This window comes from Varanus komodoensis, unplaced genomic scaffold (genome assembly GCF_004798865.1).
Source record: "Varanus komodoensis strain SLA01 unplaced genomic scaffold, ASM479886v1 scaffold84, whole genome shotgun sequence".
NCBI classification, from domain to species: domain Eukaryota; kingdom Metazoa; phylum Chordata; class Lepidosauria; order Squamata; family Varanidae; genus Varanus; species Varanus komodoensis.
In genome coordinates, this window is record NW_025336531.1 from 1,442,327 (window position 1) to 1,464,523 (window position 22,197).

General features: G+C 39.9%; 1 protein-coding gene across 6 annotated transcripts in view; it reads right to left on the bottom strand.

Moving 5' to 3' along the window:
• The window catches only part of RPTOR (regulatory associated protein of MTOR complex 1), a 405,549-nt gene that overhangs the window by 234,725 nt on the left and 148,627 nt on the right, over positions 1–22,197 (bottom strand). For all 6 annotated transcript variants that reach the window (XR_006417225.1, XM_044456423.1, XM_044456421.1 and 3 more), the window contains exon 6: positions 6,157–6,332. Coding sequence is in view for 5 of the 6 variants with exons in the window: in XM_044456423.1 (XP_044312358.1) it covers positions 6,157–6,332 (176 nt within the window). In the remaining variant the exon portion in view is untranslated. The remainder of the gene's footprint in view (positions 1–6,156; positions 6,333–22,197) is intronic.

The window sequence follows — 22,197 nt, forward strand, 5'->3', positions numbered from 1 at the left end:
CAAGGACACGGCAAGTATTCGATAACCATAAAAGGTGGCCACATTTCATTGGTCGGTGAAGTGATTTATACATATTTATAGTTTATGATTCTTTGGTAGCCACAGACAACAAAGGAATTCCATACAGGTAGACATTTAATTAAATCTATATTTGGTGGCTACATATTTTTTCATATTTACTCTAAAGTAGGTGCATGGGCTCTCTGTCTCCCACAATGCAAGTACTCTAGATCAAAGGAAAACGAGTGAGATACTGGAGGAAGAATGGAGTGTTCCATCCCTCCTCTGCACCCAGGACAGAAATTAAGCAGGCTGCCAGAAGAAAAAAAGCCCCTTTCTTTGTGCTTAGCACAGAAAAGCAGTGGGCTGGAGCTGAAGGGACACAGCTCTCCATGCCTCCTGTGTCCCCAGCAAACTAGTAAAATTCTGCACATACTAGTAAGTTCTGTAAGCTTAAAACTCTTGTAGGATGCTAGATGTCCAAATTAAAACATAAGGTAACTGAATTCAAGTGCAGCTTCCCCAAATGCATTCAGTAGCTTAGTGTTGGGATGGGAAACCTTTCGAGCCCATGGCCACATTTGGAAATTTGAGACATTATCATGAAATGGATGTCACATGTATGCATGCCTAGTCACAAAGGACAAGACCTGCCCAGAGGCACATAAGGGAAACCAAAATGACAGGGGATAGAGACTCCAACTTCACTTTGAAGCAATTCCGGCTGCCAATAGAAAATATTAATATTTTCTAAAAAAAAATTAGAAGACATAAGCTATCTCAAGAGTCCCCAGAGAAGGTGTCTGGGGGCACACTGCTGCCTGAGGACAGATAAATGTTTCCTCATCCCTTCGCAAATACTGGAATGCATATGCTTTCATTTTCCATGCTAAAGGAGCAAGAAACAGACCAACCAGATGCCCTAGAAGTATCAAAATCTCTAGAACCACAGGACTGAAATATCTGGAAAAAACAAAACTATCTTTACATCAACACCTCTTTCTCCATTTCTCCATTTTGTAATTTATTTAATGTATTTATTAGATTTATATCTCACTTTCTCCTTACAAAGAACTCAAAATATCATTCTCCTTCTGCTGCTCACAATCTTATCCCTACAACCACCCTGTGAGGTAGGTTATGCTGAGAGTATGTGACTGGCCCAAAGTCACTCAGCTGACCCCATGGCGGAGTGGGAACTAGAACCCAGATCACCTGAGTCCCAGTCCCAAGTTCTTAACCACCACACCATACTGGCTCCCTGGACTATTTTGTTATCATAGTGGTTTTTCCAAAGGCATATTCCCAAATTGGATCTTACCACTAGCTCTTTCAACATGCCATTCACATTTGCAGGCTTTCTATATGGACAAGATATACATAAAGCTACATTGAACAGTTACGATTTGAATGCCCAGAAGAACTATAGATGCCAGAAACAGGGAGAAAGCTACATTTCAGTTGATTTGTAGTTATATTTCTCAATAAACTCATGGAAATAATTTGGATCCCTTGTATATAATGACATTAAAGGTACTGTAAGCAGAAATTTTGCTTCTCACACTAGCCAATAGAGCCAATAGAGAAGGAGAAGTTGTAATTCAGTTTTACCTGAGATTTATTTCTCTGAATTACATTAGTAACGCAGACATCCTAAAAACTCCCAAGTGGTCTAAACTGCAAATTGTTTCAGTAGTTTGTGTGTCTATAAACACATGTACTCTGGAAGCAACTACAACTGCTTCTGAAAAAAACCTTCATAGTCTCAGCTTCTGCTCCAGCTCAAAAAAGGGAGTTAACATTGCATCAACTGCCATACTATCTTTGCCAGGAGACAGAGGCCAAAAGCTAACATTATAGAGATGCATGGCTGCTGCAGAAAACAGCAGACCCATGTCTCTTCCAAGTGACACAATCTCATCAGGATGTGAACTTCCTGCCCTGCATCTTTACATGGATTGCAACTTAAAAGGACAAAAAGCCCACAAGCATCATTCTGTAATGTTCCACACTTTCTATTATTAAACATTATGGCACAAAGGGAGTAGAAAACACAGGACCACTTTTTTCAGTGGTAACCAATTTGCTATAATATTTTGCTGTGGCCTAAGTTGAACAACGTGGAATAAAATGGGTACTACCACTCTGTAATCTCAGTGTGTCTCATTAACTATCTGAACTGGTCTATAAAGCCTATTGCTATCACCTGCCTCCCTTTTATTTATCTCTCCAACTGAGTCAGGTTGCATTTGTTCAACTTTCATTTTCTCTTCTGCTATCACAATCGAACCACTCTGTTCTATAAATACATGTGTTGACTCCTTATCATGCTCTGTTTCAACATTAAAATTCTTATTTTTGAAATCTCCATCTCCCATCACTCTTCAACAAGCCACCTCTCTTCTTCCACATTTCTTCCTGAAATCCTATTCCTTAAAGAGACGCACTCCAGAAACCTGGTCAGTTTTAATGAATAGTAAAGGTTAATTCTGTATTCAAAATTTCTCTCTGCAATTTCTGGAGAACCAGTGACTTTCCTAGCAAACTGGCCTTTCCACTCTGGGTTAAATTTCACTTTACTCCTTGTAAGCTTGGTAAACTGATCCTTATTATCTAGAAAGTAAAATAAAAAATACCATCCTTGTATATGACTTGATCTCAGAAATAATCCTGTCAAGATTACCAGGTGGAAGATCTCTTCAACCAAACACCTGAAAGAAGCTCAGAATCAAAATGCTTCTCCTGATATGGCAATTAATCAAAACACTTTTTGAAAACATAACACAAATAGTTTTCTTTAGTCATGAAGCCAGGCTAAGGCTAGTTCTGGTACCCTCTGGATGTGTTGGATTGGGTCTCCCATGATTCCAAACTAATGGGCATGCTTACTGGGGTTCTTGGGAAGTGTCATCTGGCACACCTGTTGGGCATGAGCTTGGGGAAGGCTGGGTTGGTGTGATGCATTTTATATTTTGGGTGTTACCTGGGTAGCCCTACCGCAGGATGTATGCATTGTTCACTCCTCAACAGTCCTCACTCTTCAATGCAGGTCTTAAAGTCCTGAATGTTCCAGTCCACTTTTAAACAAAGCAATACCCATTTTTTGATTTTAATGTTTCCTCTTGTTTAAACGTTTCATGCTTCTTTTAAATTTTATTTTACTTTGAGGAAACTTTGCCTAAAATTGGTAGGAAATATTTTAAATATGTAAACAAACAAACTCTCAGCTTGAGGCCCTTGAGATAAGGAATACAACTCCCAGCATCCCCAATTACACCTGCAGGGCACCAGGTTTGGGGAATGCAGCTCTAGATTTTGCAGCTGCCATTCATTTTGTACTGAAGTTATGCCACATGAATTTATAATATATGTAGACCAAGATGCTACTTCTGAGGTATCCATCTCTAAAAACAACCGTTATGTCATTCATATACACAAAGCTTTTGATCTGCTTTTAAGCTGAAGCCTAACATATACAGGGTACATTTCGCTCAACAGTATCTGTACTTATGTCCAATTTGGAGCACTACAAGTCTTGAGAAAATTATATGGTTTTGGATAGATGAAAATTCAGGTGTCTTTATCTACCTTGCTTGAGTTTGGCAGAATTATAACCATTCTCCAAATCTTTTCCTCATGCAAAGGGAAATGTTCCTGTACATCAATAATAGAACTTAAAAGCTCTCTCTAGAACTGAATTTTTCTCTTTATAGTGCATAGGACTTCTTCATAAACACAGACCTAGTTTTATTGTTCCATATTTTTTTTCTGTCTCTGGGATAAAGCATATCAACAGCCTTTGAGTTACAGAAAGTGACTAAGATTGAGTAGCAATCTCATGGGAGTACTGGCATCTGGGTAAAATGGTATAGAGGGTTACCATTCAGAGCCTATCAGTCTGTCCTACAACTAGCACCCCCTGAAAAGGCTAAACAAACACTTAACATACCATTCTGTTCCAAAGATATCATTATATAACAAACATAATTATGCTATTTGTAATCGAATGCACTGCTGTCATTAACAAGTAGTTATCAGGGTCTATCACCACACCCATTTACTTATGGGTAGCTGGAGCTGCTAGAGAGTTATTTGCCTATATAAAGGTATCCAATTACACTGGCTCTTGGGATACCAAGAAACAATGGGGGGGGGGGAGCAATAGGAAAAGTATAAAAGTACTGTCTGACCTGGGTATGATATATCACCGGATATGTAACCCAGCTTTTCACACATTACAGATGGCTCCCAATAACCATAGGCATGAAAACCAACTTTGGCAAAGTCAGGGTACAACTGGAAAATGACCTTAGAATTGAAACTGAATGTGAAATAACACGTTTAATATCATTTATTTTATACACACTGAGCTGAATGAGTTACTCTGATTTTTTTCTTTCTGGGACCTGCCAACCAAGCACTGCTCTTCAAGTTGTGATTACAGCACCCTTGACATAACAATATTCAAGCTACTTATCCTCCTAAATTCTCACTGGATCATTCCAGAGTAATTATTCCAAGTTCTATAAACATAAACGGTTTGTTTCTTTAATTGCTTATCAGAAACTGAACAAAATAGCTACAGTCACACAAATCCTGAGTGAGCCAGGTCATCTTAAGTGCACACAGATATTCAAAGATCCACATACATCACCCACACTTGTCTTTGCTATATAAAGCATGGAGCCACCTAAAGTAGAAAGCCAAGATACATATAACAAATTGACACCTTCCTTGGTGTTCACTACATGACCCAACAAACATTACAAAAATGCTTAAGTCTGAACTGCTACATGAAAATCAGAGAACAGAAAACACTGAACACTGTTTCAACTCACAAAAGCTTTGCCTGTGTTTGTGCATCATAGCGATCAGAGAACCATAGCTCTGCTCAATTTGTTTGGCAGACTAAACGTCCTAGAATAAGCCATCTCTCTCTGCCTTGTCAAAAGGCTACATCAGTTCAAATATTTACACACTTTTTATCATTGCATTATTATTTAACTAGTTTATTTCAAGCATTTTGGTAACATATGGGATTTATAACCCAATCCTCAAAGTGCAGTACCAATGAAACCCTCCCACTGAATAAACAGAATGTGTATAGGTAGAAGAACTTGAGGATCAGCACTATAGATTGTCTGAAAAATGATCTAATATAACACTGTGTTGTACCATATGGTATTTCTGATTTGTGAAAAGGCAGACTATTTTAATTTCCAGCACAGTAAGTCCCTTAAGCTGAGTAAACCCAAACATCCAACTAGAATCCAAAAGGTAATAAACAGAAGTATAATCGAGGCCAGGAATGCTTACTAAGATATTCTCTGAGATGAACACCTTAAAGTCTTGTAATTTAGTATTGCAGAGAAATTTTTAAAGCAACTGAAGTATCTAGGTTAATAAACTATAGGATCATATGTACATCGTGACAGCTCACCATGGATTATTTAACCTAGGTTGTGTATTGGCATTGAGTCTACTCCTATATTACAGTCTTCAAATGTTGTTGGCTCAAGATCTGATTCAGAAATGGAAGAGGAAGGGTTGGGATTAGAAGTTGCAGTTGAAATGCCAAGGGACCCGGGGATAGGCCAGCAAGTCACTGAGAACCTGACAGCTTCGAGTTCACTGGAAAATTCTGAGAAGCAAACTGAAATGAATGGGGTCGGACTTAACAGTGTTAGTCCAATTATAAGTGTTAATTTAAGAGCATGGGCTAATTGAGACTTATCCGAAGTTCCAGGCAACTGATGCATAAGCAGTATAATTAGACATGCATAATGGTAGGCATCATGAGCAGAGCCGGCTGGAGCTAGGGGTCAGACTAGATGACCTGGGAGTCCCCTTTTGACTTGCTCTGTTTCTATGTTCCTGTAATCCACCACAAAGGTTTAGAAGAGGTTTTTGGTTTAGATGAAAGGAGAAATATTACACTTGGAATCAACTTCATATCATTAAGCTGTATTTTCATTGACAGTATTCTAACTTTGCTTATGTCTTTGGTTATTGACTTCTACAATAACTGCTGCAGTTACTGACTTATAGCTTTTATATTACAAGCCATGATGTGTCATCTGAACCTGTTCTATTAGTTCAAAAGGCAACACTCACAAAACATGTCATACATGCCCAAGTAACAGCTGGGTCACTTACCATCTGAGGGCAATCTTTATTGGTGTAGTAAGGCAGGAGGTGAACAGGTCTGCTGGCAGGTCAGGGATCATCGGTAGCAACTCACTAGCCTCACATGCTGCCAACTGAATGCAGTTTTTCATTGAAGGAGGTAACGGCATCTGAGCCAGTGGGTGGTTTGGGTTAATTGCAGCCACCTTTATGGGAAATACAAAAAACAAACTGTTGAGACTCCCTACTGATTACCAATATTTAGAAAATCATATCAGAACATAACATGTCAGAAAACCATTCTATTAAACAATGATTAAATTACTAATGACAATCATCATCATCATCCGGGGTGAATAATTCTAGCCTACATGTAACTGCTTATCCAAATGATACCCTCTAGTGTTCTTTTGGCACTGTATGCTACATAATCTGGAACACAAGCATCATCCTATGGAAGGTTGATCTTTGATCTCAGGCACACCACTCTGAATAGCATAGCCCACCCTGGTTCTTCATCTGTCCCAAACAGCCATGCAGACAACCATATAAAGTTGTTATTTGTTTTTTGGCACCAGGCCAAGACCTTTTTATTTAAAAGTTATTTTAATTGTTAATTTATTGATTGTATTTATTGTGTTTTTATGTCTGTGCCGAGATGTTTCCGGATTTTTAAGGCTAATTATATAATTGTTTATTTATGTTGTAAGCCGCCCCAAGGCTTTTTGTGAATGGGGTGGCATAGAAATGGTAGAAAGCAAGAAAGCAAGCAAGATCAGGAGAATCGTCTGACATGAAGGCTCTCTGGATTGCTTCATTATTCATTAGAAGCATAGTTTTATTCCACTTTTCCATTGACAAGTCTAGTTTTGGGGCTTACAAACTATAAATCACAAAACTACAATAAGACATAATAAAGTAGCATATATCGCACAAATACAAAAGATAAGATAAAAACAACGGCCAACTGAAACTATTGAGATATAGCAGTCAGGCATAAGAAGAGGCAACATGGCAGGTCAAAAACCTGCCAAACCACTGGAAGGTTCATGCCATTTGCCAGAAGACAAATAGTGAAGGGCTTATGTGAGCAAGGAGTTACAGAACTTAGGCACAGCCACCTTTCCCTTTCCCACATGTACCTCAAATGTTGGTGGGATGCAAGGGGGAGTTTTTTCCATAGGACAGAAGAAACTTACATAGAAACAAAACCATTTATACCAGATAAACAGGGCCAAATCAAAAGATTCCTTATGCAAAAAAATGATGAGAGGAAAGTGAAATCAAAGTTGCAGTCCTATACATTTCTACCTGGAGGTAAATATTAATACATGACCTGGCTCATATACAAGAATATGTTAATTCAGGTATGTAACCCAAACAGTCAGGTAACCCAAAACAGTCAACTATTAGATACTGAAAGTAGAAAACCTTTAAAAACTATCTGCACTAAAATGTAACTATATGAGTAGCTTTTGATTGTGACAAAAAGCCTCAAAGTGTTGGTTACTTGAGAAAACAAGGAAGACTAGGCAAGGTATCCAGAGATCACCTGAACAAGTCTCTTTGCTAGTACCACTCCCCACAGTCCACATTAAACGATTTTATGTTTTAGGGTGTTTCTCCCCCCCACCCAAGGGTTTTAGCTCCAACTCTTGGCTGTCAAAAGACAGTAACTTGTAGTTAACCACTATCAGTGCTTCAAAATGTGTATTTGGGGGATTTTAACCCCCTCCCCACAGGCATTTACTTCTGCAAATGTTGGGTCATTTTGCACCTCAGGCATGCTTTTGTGCGTAAAAAGAAAACAGTAAAAGAGGCAGGGGGCTTAAATTAAGGACATTTGTTATCAGCCTGAATTTAATAATGTCCTACAAGAACTAAACTGTAGGACTATGTATGTATACATAACAACAAAATGTGACCCTAGGCTGTCCAGGCATCCCAGGATATTGTGTAAATGCAGGTTGCATACCTGTAACTGTAGTTTTTCGAGTGGTCATCTGTGCATTCTCACATATGGGTGCTGTGCCTGCACAGTGCCTCCCTTGGGAAGATTTCTCTAGCTTAGCCTAGAACTTTCCATGGAGCCCCACCCCCTTCCCTCCCTGTATAGAAAGGGTGGGCTCCTGCCATTTTGACAGTTCCTTTGAGACTGGCATTTGCATCCAGTATACTTGTGTATTTGCTTTACACATATAATACTGCAATAAATCTAAACGAAGAGACACATAGCTCATGCATTTAAGCACTGAATCCAATGCAGGGCTGGTGGGTGGGTTGCGTGAATGCACAGATGACCACTCGAAAACCTAGTTACAGGTATGCAACCTGCATTTCTTCGTCATGGTCTCTGTGCATCACACATATGGGTGACTAGCAAGCAACCCTCTATGGAGGTAGGAGGTGTCAGATAGACATATAATCACCCACATGTTGAATTATCATATTGGAAGTAACCTGACAATCAATGCATATCACAATGTCTCAAACTGTATCAAGTGAACATGAATGAATCAAACTGGTATGTATATTGTACATTTATACCTGGGTTTAACAAATATAGTCCACTATAATCTGATTCCATAGATCTGTGAGGAATGGTGGGAGACTTAAGAAATGTCACAGTCATTGCAGTATGAAGGAGAGTACTGCTCTACCATAGGAGCTCTAATGTCCAGTTTATATGTTGATTGTGTTGACTAAGTTACCCCTTTGCATAGCTCTTCAATCAGAAGTCCTGCATGGAGTGCTGGGGAAACTGAAATAGCCTTTGTAGAGTGTGCTCATGGATTGTCTGGTAGGTGCAAAAAGGAAAGTTCCTATGCCAACTTGATGGTCTCGACTATCCAGTGAGCTAATCTTTAGAATCTGACAGGAACTCCTTTAGAGTAGTCTGCATATTTCATGAAGAGACAGTTTGTTTTGTAAATACCATCTATTCAGAACCAATAGAATGAAAGTGATCTTGAGATGTCGAGAGTGTACAGAGCCTTCTCGATGTCCATTGCATGGGAAGGAAAGAAGGCTGGTAAGACTATCTCCTGATTAATGTGAAAGGATGAGGAGACTTTGGGCAGAAAAGATGGATCAGTTTATAAAATGACCTTGTCTCTATGGAATGTGAGGTATGGAAAGCCCACCCGTAATGTCCAGAGTTTGCATGCTCTCCATGCCGAGGTTATGGCCACCAAAAAGGAGACTTTCCAAAATAGGAGTTGAAAGTCTACTGAAGCTAGCGGCTCAAATGGAGGCTTTGTTAGTGCATGCAGACTACATAAAGACTCCAGGGTGGAAATACGAGTCGAGTTGGAGGATGAAGTTTCATCAGCCCTTTCATAAAGCAATGGGAGAGGGGGTGAGAGAAAACCATGTGTCTATCAATTGGTCCATGGAATGTGGAGATCGCTGACAAATACACCCGTACTGAAGTGGGTTTCAGTCCAGAAAAATATAACGAATACAGAAATTGCAGAATATTGGTAATCAACACTGAAGAGGGATTGAAGGAATGGATTGTGGCAAATTGCTTAAATTTTGTCCATTTGGCAGTATAGCATATTCTAGTGTTTGAGTTACGGGAAGCTGTAAGGATTTGTTGAATGGCAGGGTCTAAGTTTGGTGTGCTTGATAGGAGGTAGTTGAGAGTACACTCCATGGTCTGGATCCTAGGATTAGATTCCATTGTATTCGAGTTCGGCAGTTCCAGCACAGCTGAGCTTGAGGTATTTGGAACAAAGATGGAACATGTCAGATCCGAATGCGTCAGATCCAATATGGTATAGTTCCGAGAGTTGTTAATGGCAGTTAGTGGAGAGGGGAAATGAAATAATGGTGTTGAGGATGATGTGACTGGGATGGTGCAGTCTGGTGCCGAACAGTTTAACAAATTCAGAGTGTGTTCCTTGTGAATGATCTGAGGCGTCAGAATCGAATCCAGTGATGCAATTGGAAGTGTAATCATAGGATCAACCAGGCAGTTAAGCAGTGGGTGTGAATTTTGGGATAAACAAGCTTTCCATGGTTTTGGGTTAATAAGTCTGCTGTCTGAGGTAGATGTTTGTAGACATTGTTGGACAGGCGTAGCAGTGACAGAAACCATGGTTGTCTGGGCCACCATGGGGTGATCAAGATGGCCTGTGTGTTGTCTGTTCTGATCTTTGTGATGGTTCTCATGATGAGGGAAATAGCGGAAATGTGTAAAAGAATGCCTTGTTCAACTGCATGCAGAAAGTGTCTCCCCTTGATCCCCATCCAGTTCCTGCTCTCATGCAATCATCATTGCACGCTGCGTTCCATGGCAAACAGCCAGCCCCAGATCTCAAAAATGTCTCGCAGTACCTGTTGGGTGAGTTTCCACTCGTGAGGTTGGTATGTAAAGTCACTCAATGCATCTGCTGTGGTGTTGTCTGTGCCCACCATATTTTATTTTATTTAAAACATGTATATGCATCCTTTACGACAACGTCTCAGGATTGCTTTCAACATTAAAAGCAACAACCGATGAATGGCCATGAGAGTGATGTTGTGGGAGATGCACCAATCCCAAATGTTGATGGCAAGACGTCCCTCTGTTTGTTGACATAAAACACTGCTGTGTTGTTGCCTGAGACAACTTGGACATGATTTCCAGAGAGAATGGTTTGGAATGCCATCAGTCATTTGAAAATTGCTAATAGTTCCAAATAGTTGGTGTGCCGCTTTCGTTCTGGGACAGACCACTTTCCTTGAGTCATCAAACCCTGGATGTGGGCACCTCAGCCCGTGAGTAATGTGTCCATAATGATGATGGCTGTCGGTTCCACCAGTTGAAATGGTAGCTCTTGTGACACATGGTGCTCTCGTGTCTACCACGTAAGGCTGGTGCATATTGTGATCAGAATGGTGAGTTGTTTTCTTGGAGAGTCAACCTTCCCTATCCATCAGTATGGTATGGTCACACTGCTGCTTGCCCTCTGTTGAGTCAACAATCACGGAATTCAAGAGAGGGTGGTGGAGCAGAAAAGAAATGTCTTGCTCCTGGACCCTATACATTTCCTCAAGACAATGGAATGTCAGATGAGGATGACTGGGAGTTTCCCAGGGATCCTTCATAGCCTTTGCTAGGGCAGATATAAACTGAACAGCTATCAGAACTGAGTCCTCTGAATGGATAAAGTCATAGAGGAAGGTAGACTGTTCTGTTGCCTGTTGGACCAGAATACTGAGGGACCTGGTCATTCGGAGGACCTGCTCCAAGAAGTGCCCCAGGCTCTTTCCTGGAGATTCTTCACCCTGAGCCAAGACCACATCATCTGGGGAAGCAGAGACAGGCTCCGCCAGCTCCAAGCTGTCAATCGACAGCTGGGATCACCTTCTTGTCATGGAGTGGGTCTTGGAGGAGCCCAGCAAGAGTGTGTCACCATAAGTAGAGGCAACCAACTGTACTGTTGAGGGTCTGCTATCCGTTCCCATGGATAGTGATGGCAGTAATGTCTCGGAGGTGGGTACCAGTATGGTCCTCCATGGTATGGGTATTGGAGTGGGTTTAATGGTGGAACTGATCTGTGAGATGAGATCAGTGATGACTGTGCAGAAGGTGGACCACAGGAGAGACATGGCGTTTGTGGTATAGGGTCTGGCTCTTTATGAAGGAGAGTGGTTCTCTCTTGTGGATGATTAGGTGACTCCCTTATTTCACCATCCGAGAATGAACCAAGTAGGCAAGCAACTGCCAATCTCCACAGTTGGGTAGTGTCAGATTGGTGAGGTCAGAATCGTTGGTGATTGGATTAGAGATGTTGGTTCCGAAGGTTCCACAGTAGCTGCCCTCTTGGGTGGAGAATGTTCCTCTTGGCTGGAAAAGTGATGTTCAGAACACTTAGTGTGGCCTTTGGTCTTCTTGGCCTTTTTCTTCAGTTCCAATGTCTTGAAATGGAGGTAAGTTTCTCCTTCATTTTACTCGGTACCTCTGGTTCTCCCTGATCAACTGAGGGAATAGGTTTTTTGGAGGTATCAGTGGGAGGGTGCTTCCTCGAGGTCAAGGCGGGTTGACCTCCTTCCTCAATCACCTTCCTCATCCTGCCTAGAGCCTGATTCCACATCTTCATCTGGAGCCTGCCAGCTCTATTTCCATGTGCCTGATAAGGGAATGCCTGCCAGTGTTTACACTTATCCACCTGGTGTTCCTTGCCAAGGGAGAACAGGCATAGAGAATGTCCATCAGAGGGTGGCATTTTTACTCTGTAGCCTGTGCACTTTCAGAAGGCTAGTTTGCTGAGTGACATCGGGAGAAGAAAGAAATAGATAGGGAGATAGAAAAAACACAATACAAGCATTTTATTTTTATTTTGTATTGAGATGGAGGGGAGGGGGGGGCTCTGCTAGATATAGTTAGGAGAGAATTTAGAAGTAGAATCAGAATCAGCAAGAACATCTATAGTAAGGGAAAGTTCAAGCGATATCAAAAGGAGTAGCAAAAAGCACAATGAATGTTAGAGATGCACTGGCAAACAGCAGTCGAAAGGAACTGTCAAAATGGCGGGAGCCCATCCTTTATAAACAGGGAGGGAGGGGGCAGGGCTCCACGGAAAGTTCTAGGCTAAGCTAAAGAAATCTTCCTGAGGGAGGCACTGCACAGGTGTAGCACCCATGTGTGTGATGCACAGAGACCAGGACAAAGAAGTTTTGTTTTAATGATCCACAGCAGAAGACCATGATTCTGAACTACCTCCTTTATAACAGAAATTGTTTAATGCAGGTATTGATTTGAGCAACAACAAAAGAATAGGTCAACCAATTGGGTACTCATAGAATGGTGATTACTGCTACATCATTCATGTTGTTATTTGATCCTAAAGTAGGCCAAGAGTGTAAAAATTAATTATTTGAAAACACGTATGCAAGAAAACTGAAAATCAGTACAGAAGTTTCATGAAGCTGTCTATATCTGATCTACAGCATCTCTTTAAAATCTCAATGTCTCAAGCAATTTGTCTTTGAAATTCTGACTGCAATGAAGCATTTGTTCTAACAAACAAACCACTGAATACTGCCTCCCAACCAGTAAAATGAAGATCAGAGATGATAATTCACTGGAAAGCTCTGCATAGACAGCCCTTACCCCATGCATAGGCAAAACAGAACTAAAGAGGAGACTTTCATCTCAGCTTAACACAGTTTACACTAGGTAAACAAGGCAAAAGGAGAAGAATCCTTATACAAAAAGGGAAATTAAGATGGCAATTCTATACATATGTACCAGAAAGTAGTTCCATTTCAATTAATCTAATGTACTTCTGAGGAATCATATATAGAATTGTGCTACAAATATCTTCTTTTAGTGGCATATAAATACTACAGTTTCATGCAAGCATCTTGCTAGAATTCTCTCTCAAACTTTTAAGATCAGTCATTAATTGCAGCCTGCCTGCAAAAAGAGTTAAGCTTTTGTCTAGGGCAGTGGGTCACATGAGAAATATCAAAGCAACTCATCCATTGATAGGATTAACCAAAATAGAGTCAATGTAGTAAAACTGTTCCAAACAGGAAATTGCTTCCCAAGGTCTGGATGACATCCTTGCTACCAGTTATGATCAGTCCATGCACAGTCTGCCATGAAATCTGAGTCATACTGAGAGACTGGCCAAGGTAACAGAAATGTCAAATGCAGCTTGCACATAACCACTGCAAGCTGATGAACACATTATACTAACAACACTCTGGCAGCCATGGCTAGAAAACAGAGCTTGTAATAATGTTCTTAGTTTTCCCCACAGAATATTTATATAGAACTTTTTTAAGAAAAATGCAGCAGCAGCTCACAAAGTAAAATTATAATAACATACAATAAACTCAGTCACAGCTAAGAAAATTATCAGTAGGACATGATATGGTAAGCAAGGCCTCTCCCTCAGAACATAAAAGACAAGAATAGCTTACACAGGAGAAAGTGATCTCCTGATAATTATTCAGTTATTAATCATGATGATGATCCCGCCTATTCTCAGTTCTGAGACTCAAAGCTTACAACATGAAAATACTATTACAATTAAAGCAGTAATAGCAATCTACAAAAGTTAGAGTATGATTAAATCAACTACAATATTAAAATCATATGAAGTACCCAAACTGAGAAAAATAAAAGCAGACGATCCGGACTATTCACAGAGGCCTGCCCAAGTGGAGTTGGATTTAATCAGTATCCTGGTGCCACCAATTTCCAAAACAACAGACAACTTTTCTAAAAGGCTTCATGTTTATAGCATGGTGGAAGAACAGAACCTGGAGGAACTTCCCAAGTCAACAGCCAGGAAGTTAAACAGGAGTTCCCTGAACCCTCCAGGAAGGAAGGGGGGCACTCCAGTGCTATAATTCAATCCTTCACCTCAGGTATCTTACTGAAATCCACACTTAAAAGAACTTACAGTTTGGTTGTATGCCTAGATCTTGTTTTTATTATGATCTGCAGTTACAAGAATACAATTTACTACTACTACATATTGATGTAGTAACAGTAGTACCTACTGTAGTACTACTGATGTAGTAAGAGTACCAATGAGCTAATGCTATCTGCTTACAAACATACAGTTCTGGAAGATGCAGGCAGCAAAAGGGTTGTGGCACTTCTAGAAAGCAATGAAGAGGGTCCATCAGCAGCTTGACTATGGCAGAGAATCACTCTTACTTGCTTCCTTTAAGGAAGTACTTCTACCTACTCTCTGATTTAGTAGGCTCAAACACAACAGGGCACGAGGTACATATATGCAAAAACATTTGGTCACCACTTACTACAGTTTATTGGAACAAGAAATATAATATGTATTTCAAAGGTGATGTACACAAATGCCTAATAAAGCAGTCCAACAGTTATATGATCATCTGTACTTTAGAAAGTTTAATATACATAGCATTTCTCTAATAGCATATAATTGTCAGCATTATTGAATGGAAGTTAATAATCTTCAGAGAGCAGACAGCCAATCAACAGGGCTAATCTGTTGGCTGCCCAGAAAGCATGAAGCTAATGGTCAGCTTTTATACAAATTTAATTAATAAATAATCTACAATTGGAATCACTTGTTAGAAATAAACATGGTAATCCTATTATTTAAAATGTTTCTTGCCTATCATTCAGGGCAAGAGCTATCTCAAGGTGGTATACAAAAATAAAACTCACATAATCAAAATAAACATCATAATAAAAACAGCAAAAACAGCTCAATGATACTCATGTTTTATTCAAGTGAAAGTCATTATAAAAATGGGACATAAAGCAGAGCTTATCCCTTACTGTGAGCAAGTTCATACCCCCAACCTTGATGTAAAGAGATAGTATGGCTTGATTCCTATTTGACTCCTTGTATCAAAGAGGCATTCACATTTCTTCAGTTTTTGTTGTCATGCACAAATAAACCTAAAACTGCTACAGGCCAAAATAATAATAATAATAAATAATAAAATTCATAGAAAACCAGAGCTTTTTTCAGGCAACAATAAAAATGACTTTGCTGTAAAAGGGAATGATTGAACAGCAAAATTAATGATCAGACAAAGGGCACTTGAAATGTATACACCATAAACCAATACTGACCCTTTTGTTGGGTAATGTTACTATCAGCATCAAAAAATGAAAACACTTGTAAAAAGCAGCAATACTGGAAAAAAGTTACTATGAAACTTGTTCATAGTTTTGAAAACATGGATATCACAAATAAACCCTAGTTTGCAATCCCACTAAAAAGGGAAATAATTCTAGACCAATTTCATTTTATCCCAAAGCCTTACTCCTGGTGAAGCAGCTGCCAGATGAGCTGCAGGTGGAACAGTTACCTTGCTTATTGTATCAAGCCCTCCAGATTAAGCAGTCACCTGAGGAGGTCAGCAGTCCACAATTGAGAATTGGTCAAGAAACAGTGCCACTGAAATAAACAGAGCAGCATTTCTGATGGCACAAAACTGGCCATGCAGTTATCTGTTCAGGTAAAAGATTAATTCTGCCAGTCTTCCACATCTGACCTTGAATCTCTACAGGCAAATTCCATTTCCTAGGAAAAGCTTCACTAAGTAAATGAGGAATAGACTATGGAATAATCTAGAGCAGCAATGGAAAGCATGCGGCACTCCAGATAGGTTCAACTAGAATTCCCATCAGTTCTCACTGAGGTTGACAGGAGCTGCAGTCCAACATTTGGAAGGGCAAAAATTCCTCACCCTGATCTCAAAATAGTTAAATGTACTTAAAATGCATTAAAGATAGCAGAGCTAAAGCACATTCAGATTTCTCTAGATTTTCATGGTACAAGAACATAAAAATAATACAAAAACAATGCCAGCCATACACTGGCACATTTCTGTTGAGTTTTCCAATATGACCCCAAGATCCCTTTCCTGAGCTATCATTACTTATCCAGACCCCATCAATATATATATGAAGTAAGGAATGTTTTACTTTGTCCTGACACTGAAGCACATTTATTAGATATCTATCCTGTGTTTTTTTTTTTTCCTTATAGGAAAGTAGTTTCCATCATTCTCCTCCTCCTGCTCTCAATTTTATCCCCACAACAACACTGTCAGATAGGTTGAGCTGAGAATCTGAGACTAGGCTTTAGGCTAGTCTCCCAATTAGCTCCATGCCCAAGCAGGGACTATAACACAGATGGTCTGAGCCCCAGCCCCATGTACTTAACCACTACAACACACCAGCTCTAGTAGAACATTTGTCATTTTATTTCCCATTCCCTTGGTTTGAAGATATCCTTTTGCAGAGCCACACAATTTTTTCTTATTTTATTATCCTGAATAATTTTGGGACATCTGGAAACTCAGCTATCTCCCTTCTCACTCTTAAACACTGCTGATTAATAAACACATTGAAAAATGCTGATCCCAATGCAGATCCTTGGTGGATTTAACTTCTTATATCCCTCCATTGTGGAACGTCTCCATTTATTCTTACCCTCTGTTTCCTGTTCTTTAACTAGTTACTAATGCATGACCCATCCCCTTATTCCATGACTGCTAGGTTTGTTCAGAAGCCTTGGTACACACTGTCTAATTCTAACCCTAACTCCAGTCCTAACCCTAACCCATCTAAGGTGGAATAGGTAGTCACGGGAGGGAGGGAGACCCTTTTCAGTGGTGGCTCTTCAGCTCTAAAATGCCCCATCCAGTGATACCTACTGGTGTCCACATTGACATCTTTTAGACTTCTTTCTCCTCAGGTTTTAACAAAATTTAAAGTTTTGAACCTTCAGCTGTTTAGCATTCTGGTTTAGTCTTGTGGCTTTTATATTCTGCAAGCTTTAAAAGATGCTATTATTTTATTTTACTTTGTTAGCTAACACTAACTATTAAAGGCATGAGATATAAATCATCACCACCACTGGCAGACTTTTGCTGTTGAAATGTTTGTCCTGGATCATTTTGAAACAAGGTTGACATTTAGATATAAGGCCTGTTTCTGAAGGTTTTCATGCTAGCTTATGTGAAGACTGGCAGTCCATTGCAGGGAATGCAGGTAGTCCGCAGCTTATGAATGTCTGCGTTACAAACAACTCGTACTTACAAGCAAACTCAGAAGTCCCACCTCATCCTCCAGCAGCAGGCAGTGCCCACGGGCACCCACTTGCCAACCACTGCTCACTGCCAGGCAAGCTGCGAAGTCAGAACTCACACTGGGTGGCAAGGAGAGGAAGGGAAGAATAAGAAGGGAGGGAGGAGGAAGGAAAAAGTGGCACTGGCAAGCCACCAAGTCAGAACTAGAAGGTGATTCCAGTAGTAACTCCCACCACTTCTGCCACACAATCTAACCCTGACTCTCCAGCATCAGGTCCATACTCTCCAACATTACCCCCACATCCATCATCATCCAGTTATTAACTCAAGAAGTGTTAACCTTTAATCTTTTTACTATTTTTTCTATCTTTCTGTCTACACTGTTTTAAGAACTGTACTGTATACCTACACACATACATAGTCTCTCACCTAGGTACCTGTAATTACTTTATTATTACTGTATTATCATTATTAAAATTAGACTTCTGTAACGCGCTCTACATGGGGCTACCCTTGAAGACGGTCTGGATATTTCAATTGGTGCAAAACAGAGCTGCCAGGTTGCTGACGGGGACTGAGTGTTGTTCTCATATAACCCAGTCCTCCATCAGCTTCACAGGCTTCCCATTGAAGTCCGGGCCCAATTCAAGGTGCTGATTATCACCTATAAAGCCCTCAACGGCTTGGGACCTGGTTATCTAAAGCAGCACTTGCATCTATATCTGCCCTCCTGCCCCTTGAGATCGGCGGCAGAGGCCCTTCTCTGGGAACCTTCCGTGAAAGATATTAGGAGGGTGAGTACCCGGGGGAGGGCCTTCTCTGCAGTGGCGCCCCACCTATGGAATGCACTCCCCAGAGAGGTCTGCCTGGTGCCGTCGTTACTTGTTTTTCGGCGCCAGGCCAAGACCTTTTTATTTAAAAGTTATTTTAAATGTTAATTTATTGATTGTATTTATTGGGTGTTTATGTACATGCCGAAATGTTTCCGGTTTTTTAATTCTAATTATATAGTTGTTTATTTATATTGTAAGCTGCCCCGAGGCATTTTGCAAATGGGGCGGGATAGAAATGGTTTAAATAAATAAATAAATAAAATGCTGTATTGTATTTAAGCTGTTGTACCATATATGGAAGTGGTTTTTGTGTGTTTCTTTTTATATACATGATCCAATTTACATACAAATGCAACTTAAGGACATTCTCAGGAACAGAACTCATCCGTAACTCAGGAACTGCCTATGTAACAGTTGCTGCCGAAAGCTCACCATGCCAGTGTATTTGCAGACAGTGTCCAAGACTGTGATTCCAAGGCAAGTGCTTGATGGTTCAGAACATAAATCGTGTATGTGTGTGCTCTAGTCATTTGACTGTTCTTGTTGAGGACTAAAAGCACCCCATTATAGCTCTCAATTATCTAATTATCTGGCTTCACTGAGTTCAGTCTGTGTCTGTAAACATACCATAATTCTAGATGGCTAAATTAGCTTCTCAAGCACATTATGTTAAATAAAAAGGCTGCTTAATTTTCCTTTGTCATCCCACATAATTGCATATATCTGAAACTCCTTATTACATGTCAAGAGAAATGGAAAAGTGGTAGGATGGGGAACCTGTCAGCATTATAGGACCCTGCTTGTGCTATATATACATCACCATAGACATACTAGCTTTACTTTGGCTTAGTTCTTTACCTTACCCTATCCCCAGCCTTATTTTCAAGACTTTTTTTCAATCCTAATATATTTTGTGGCAGAGCAGCAGAGTTTCTTGGTTTGATTCCTTCCTCGTGCGGGAACAAAATGCTTGCTTGTTCTACTAAATTTGAACTATGTTTTTCTTTTAGCCTCAAATAGGGAACATGACTAACTGCTTCTGATCAGATATGATGAAATCAAATTTATTACTTTGTTTTCCATCTTTCAGCACATGATCATCCTGAGGAGTGTTAAAATATGGGTTAATGCTGTGTAGAATTTTCCCAATTTATCATCTGTTAGAAAGAAGGAATTGTTCCCCTCCAGCTTTATTGGTTTGTTGATGTTAAATATGGGGTTGTGGTCAGTCCTGACAAATGACCAGACCTCCAAATCAAACATAAAAGGAAGTTGAGCCCAACAAGCAAGGCAACAACAAAAAGAAAAAACAGAGATCAAGCTGGGATATATGCTATCAAATGCTAAATAAACTCAACAAATATTTTACAAATACGAGAAACAGATTTTATGCCCACAAGAATTAAAAGCAAGCATCTTAGTACATCTCTAAAGTACACAAACTTGAAATATTTAAAGGGGACCCAGGAGTTTTAGGTTCTAGTCCCTACTCAGCAATGAAGCTGATTCGGTGATGTCTGCCTACTTGACAGGAAAGTTCTGCCTAAAGTGTGACAGCAACTCTTCCAAGGGGGACAATGCCAGTGGGGGCTGCCTCTTTCAGGGGAGCTGCTTCAGCTGGACACAAGGGTAAGGGCCACCTTTCTGATATGACAGCCAAGTTTGTCTGCTTTCCAGTCTTGGAGAGGAGCGACAAGCAAAGGCTTCAAGGCCCAGCAAGTCTTAAACCCCACCAGGCAATGAACTGACCATTCAATGAAACTACAGAATGTTCCTCCATCCTCAGGAATGTTCCTCCCCCATTATCATCACTGTTTCTGTCTGCTATTATTTCTTTTGTGCAGGTTTGTATTTCTATTTCTATTGATTGGCTCAGATTTCCATTTTTGGAAAGCAGAATTTTTGGCTTTAATAACTTCCTTGGAACTGCTGATTTTCTGTTATAAGAGAGTACAAGAGAATTAAGAAAAAAGTTTGAGAGTAGTAATTACTAGGTCCTTTGTCTTAAATGGATACATTTTTCTTTGTCATAATACTAAAACCCAAGGTCATTCCATGAAGTTCACTGGTGGGAGATTCAGGAGAGATAAAAGGAAATACTTTATACAGTTAAAAGTATGGAATTTTCTACCACAAGACACAGTAATGGCCACCAACTTAGATGGTGGACAAATTCATAGAGGATAAGGCTATCAATGGCTACTAATCATGATGGCTATGTAATACTTCCACTATTGGGAGCACTATACAAACACAAAGGTGATACTGTGTTCATGACCTGCTTGTGGCATCATGTCCTTTTGTGAGTTCCCATAGACAATTGTGAAACAGAATACTGAACTGAACAGGCCTTTCATCTGATACAACCACAAAAAAACCCACAGTCTTTCTACAAATGTCCTCCAATCTCTCCCCAGTCATTGGCCAGACTGCTCTCACTCTGTGGTAACAGGAAAAGTGATGCACTCCTAGCTGATATGGGCCCAATCTCCCAAATATTTCGATGTGAAGCCAGCCTTCTTAAAATTGAAACTTTGGCCTGGATTTACATCTTTTCTTACTGGCCCAAGCTCCTCTTCTTTCCAGCTGGCTTGGTCCCTTTAATAATGACTGATAGCTTTCAGAGCTCTTGGAGTCAGGCAATGCAGGCCAAACTGCAATTATATGGTTATTTATGGCCAGCTATCTCCTCGATGAGCTATAAATGGGCGTTAACAGAACTTAAACAGTGGGCCATTGATTTAGAGCTACAAACAGATTATCCAATTCTATCCAGAGATACCTTCCTGAACCATTCGGTACATCTTCTTCAACCAGCTAGATATCTCAGTAGCATAACAATCCCCAAATTTAGAAGGGCTTTATCTCTAGCCAGATTCAATGCCCTCCCAGCAGCCATTACTGAAGGGAGATATCAAAAATACCTCTTGAACAGAGACTGTGTCCATGTGGGGAGAAACAATTGAATCACTGGAGCATGTTATTCTTTACTGCCCTCTCTATACGGATGCTCACCAGGAACTGTTATTCCCACTCCTTTCTAAATATCCTGGTTATTCCAATTCTTTTTAAGTCACTTTTATCTGATCAATCCGATTTTATCTCTTTGACTACAGCCAAATACTGTTCAGTAGTTTGTACAGAGTGCTGTAGAATTAACCCTAAAAGTTGTTAGGTTCCACCAGAATGCTTTTATTTTCTTAATTATTATAATTTTATTAATACTGTATTTTTCTTATTTTTAACTAATTGTAATTTTGTGTTTTATTTATTGGCTGGTCACTGACCAAATAAAGAATGAATTGATTGATTGATTGATTGATTGGACAAGTATATTAGTGAAGAATTTGGAATCTGAATTTGAAGATGTATGAGCTTTAACAGCTTCATATATGGTAGTATATAATGCTTTTAAATTATACCATGCAGGTGCAGATTGCATAAGTAGCCTCTGATCATGTTTCTGAAGATAAAATATATTGATTATAACTGAAGGTTCCAGTAAAATCTGCCCTAATGTGATTTGGGGCTCAATTATTTGATTTGAGCCTAAGTGGTACAATTTCTGAAGCAAAGAGAGAACCTATTTCTCTGCTCCCAAGACATCAATTAGCCAGGGCAGAACATACTCAGCCAACTCTTTTAACAGCCTGATGGGGAGAGGTACTTGAGGTCTGAGAAGCTGTGGGCCACACATCCA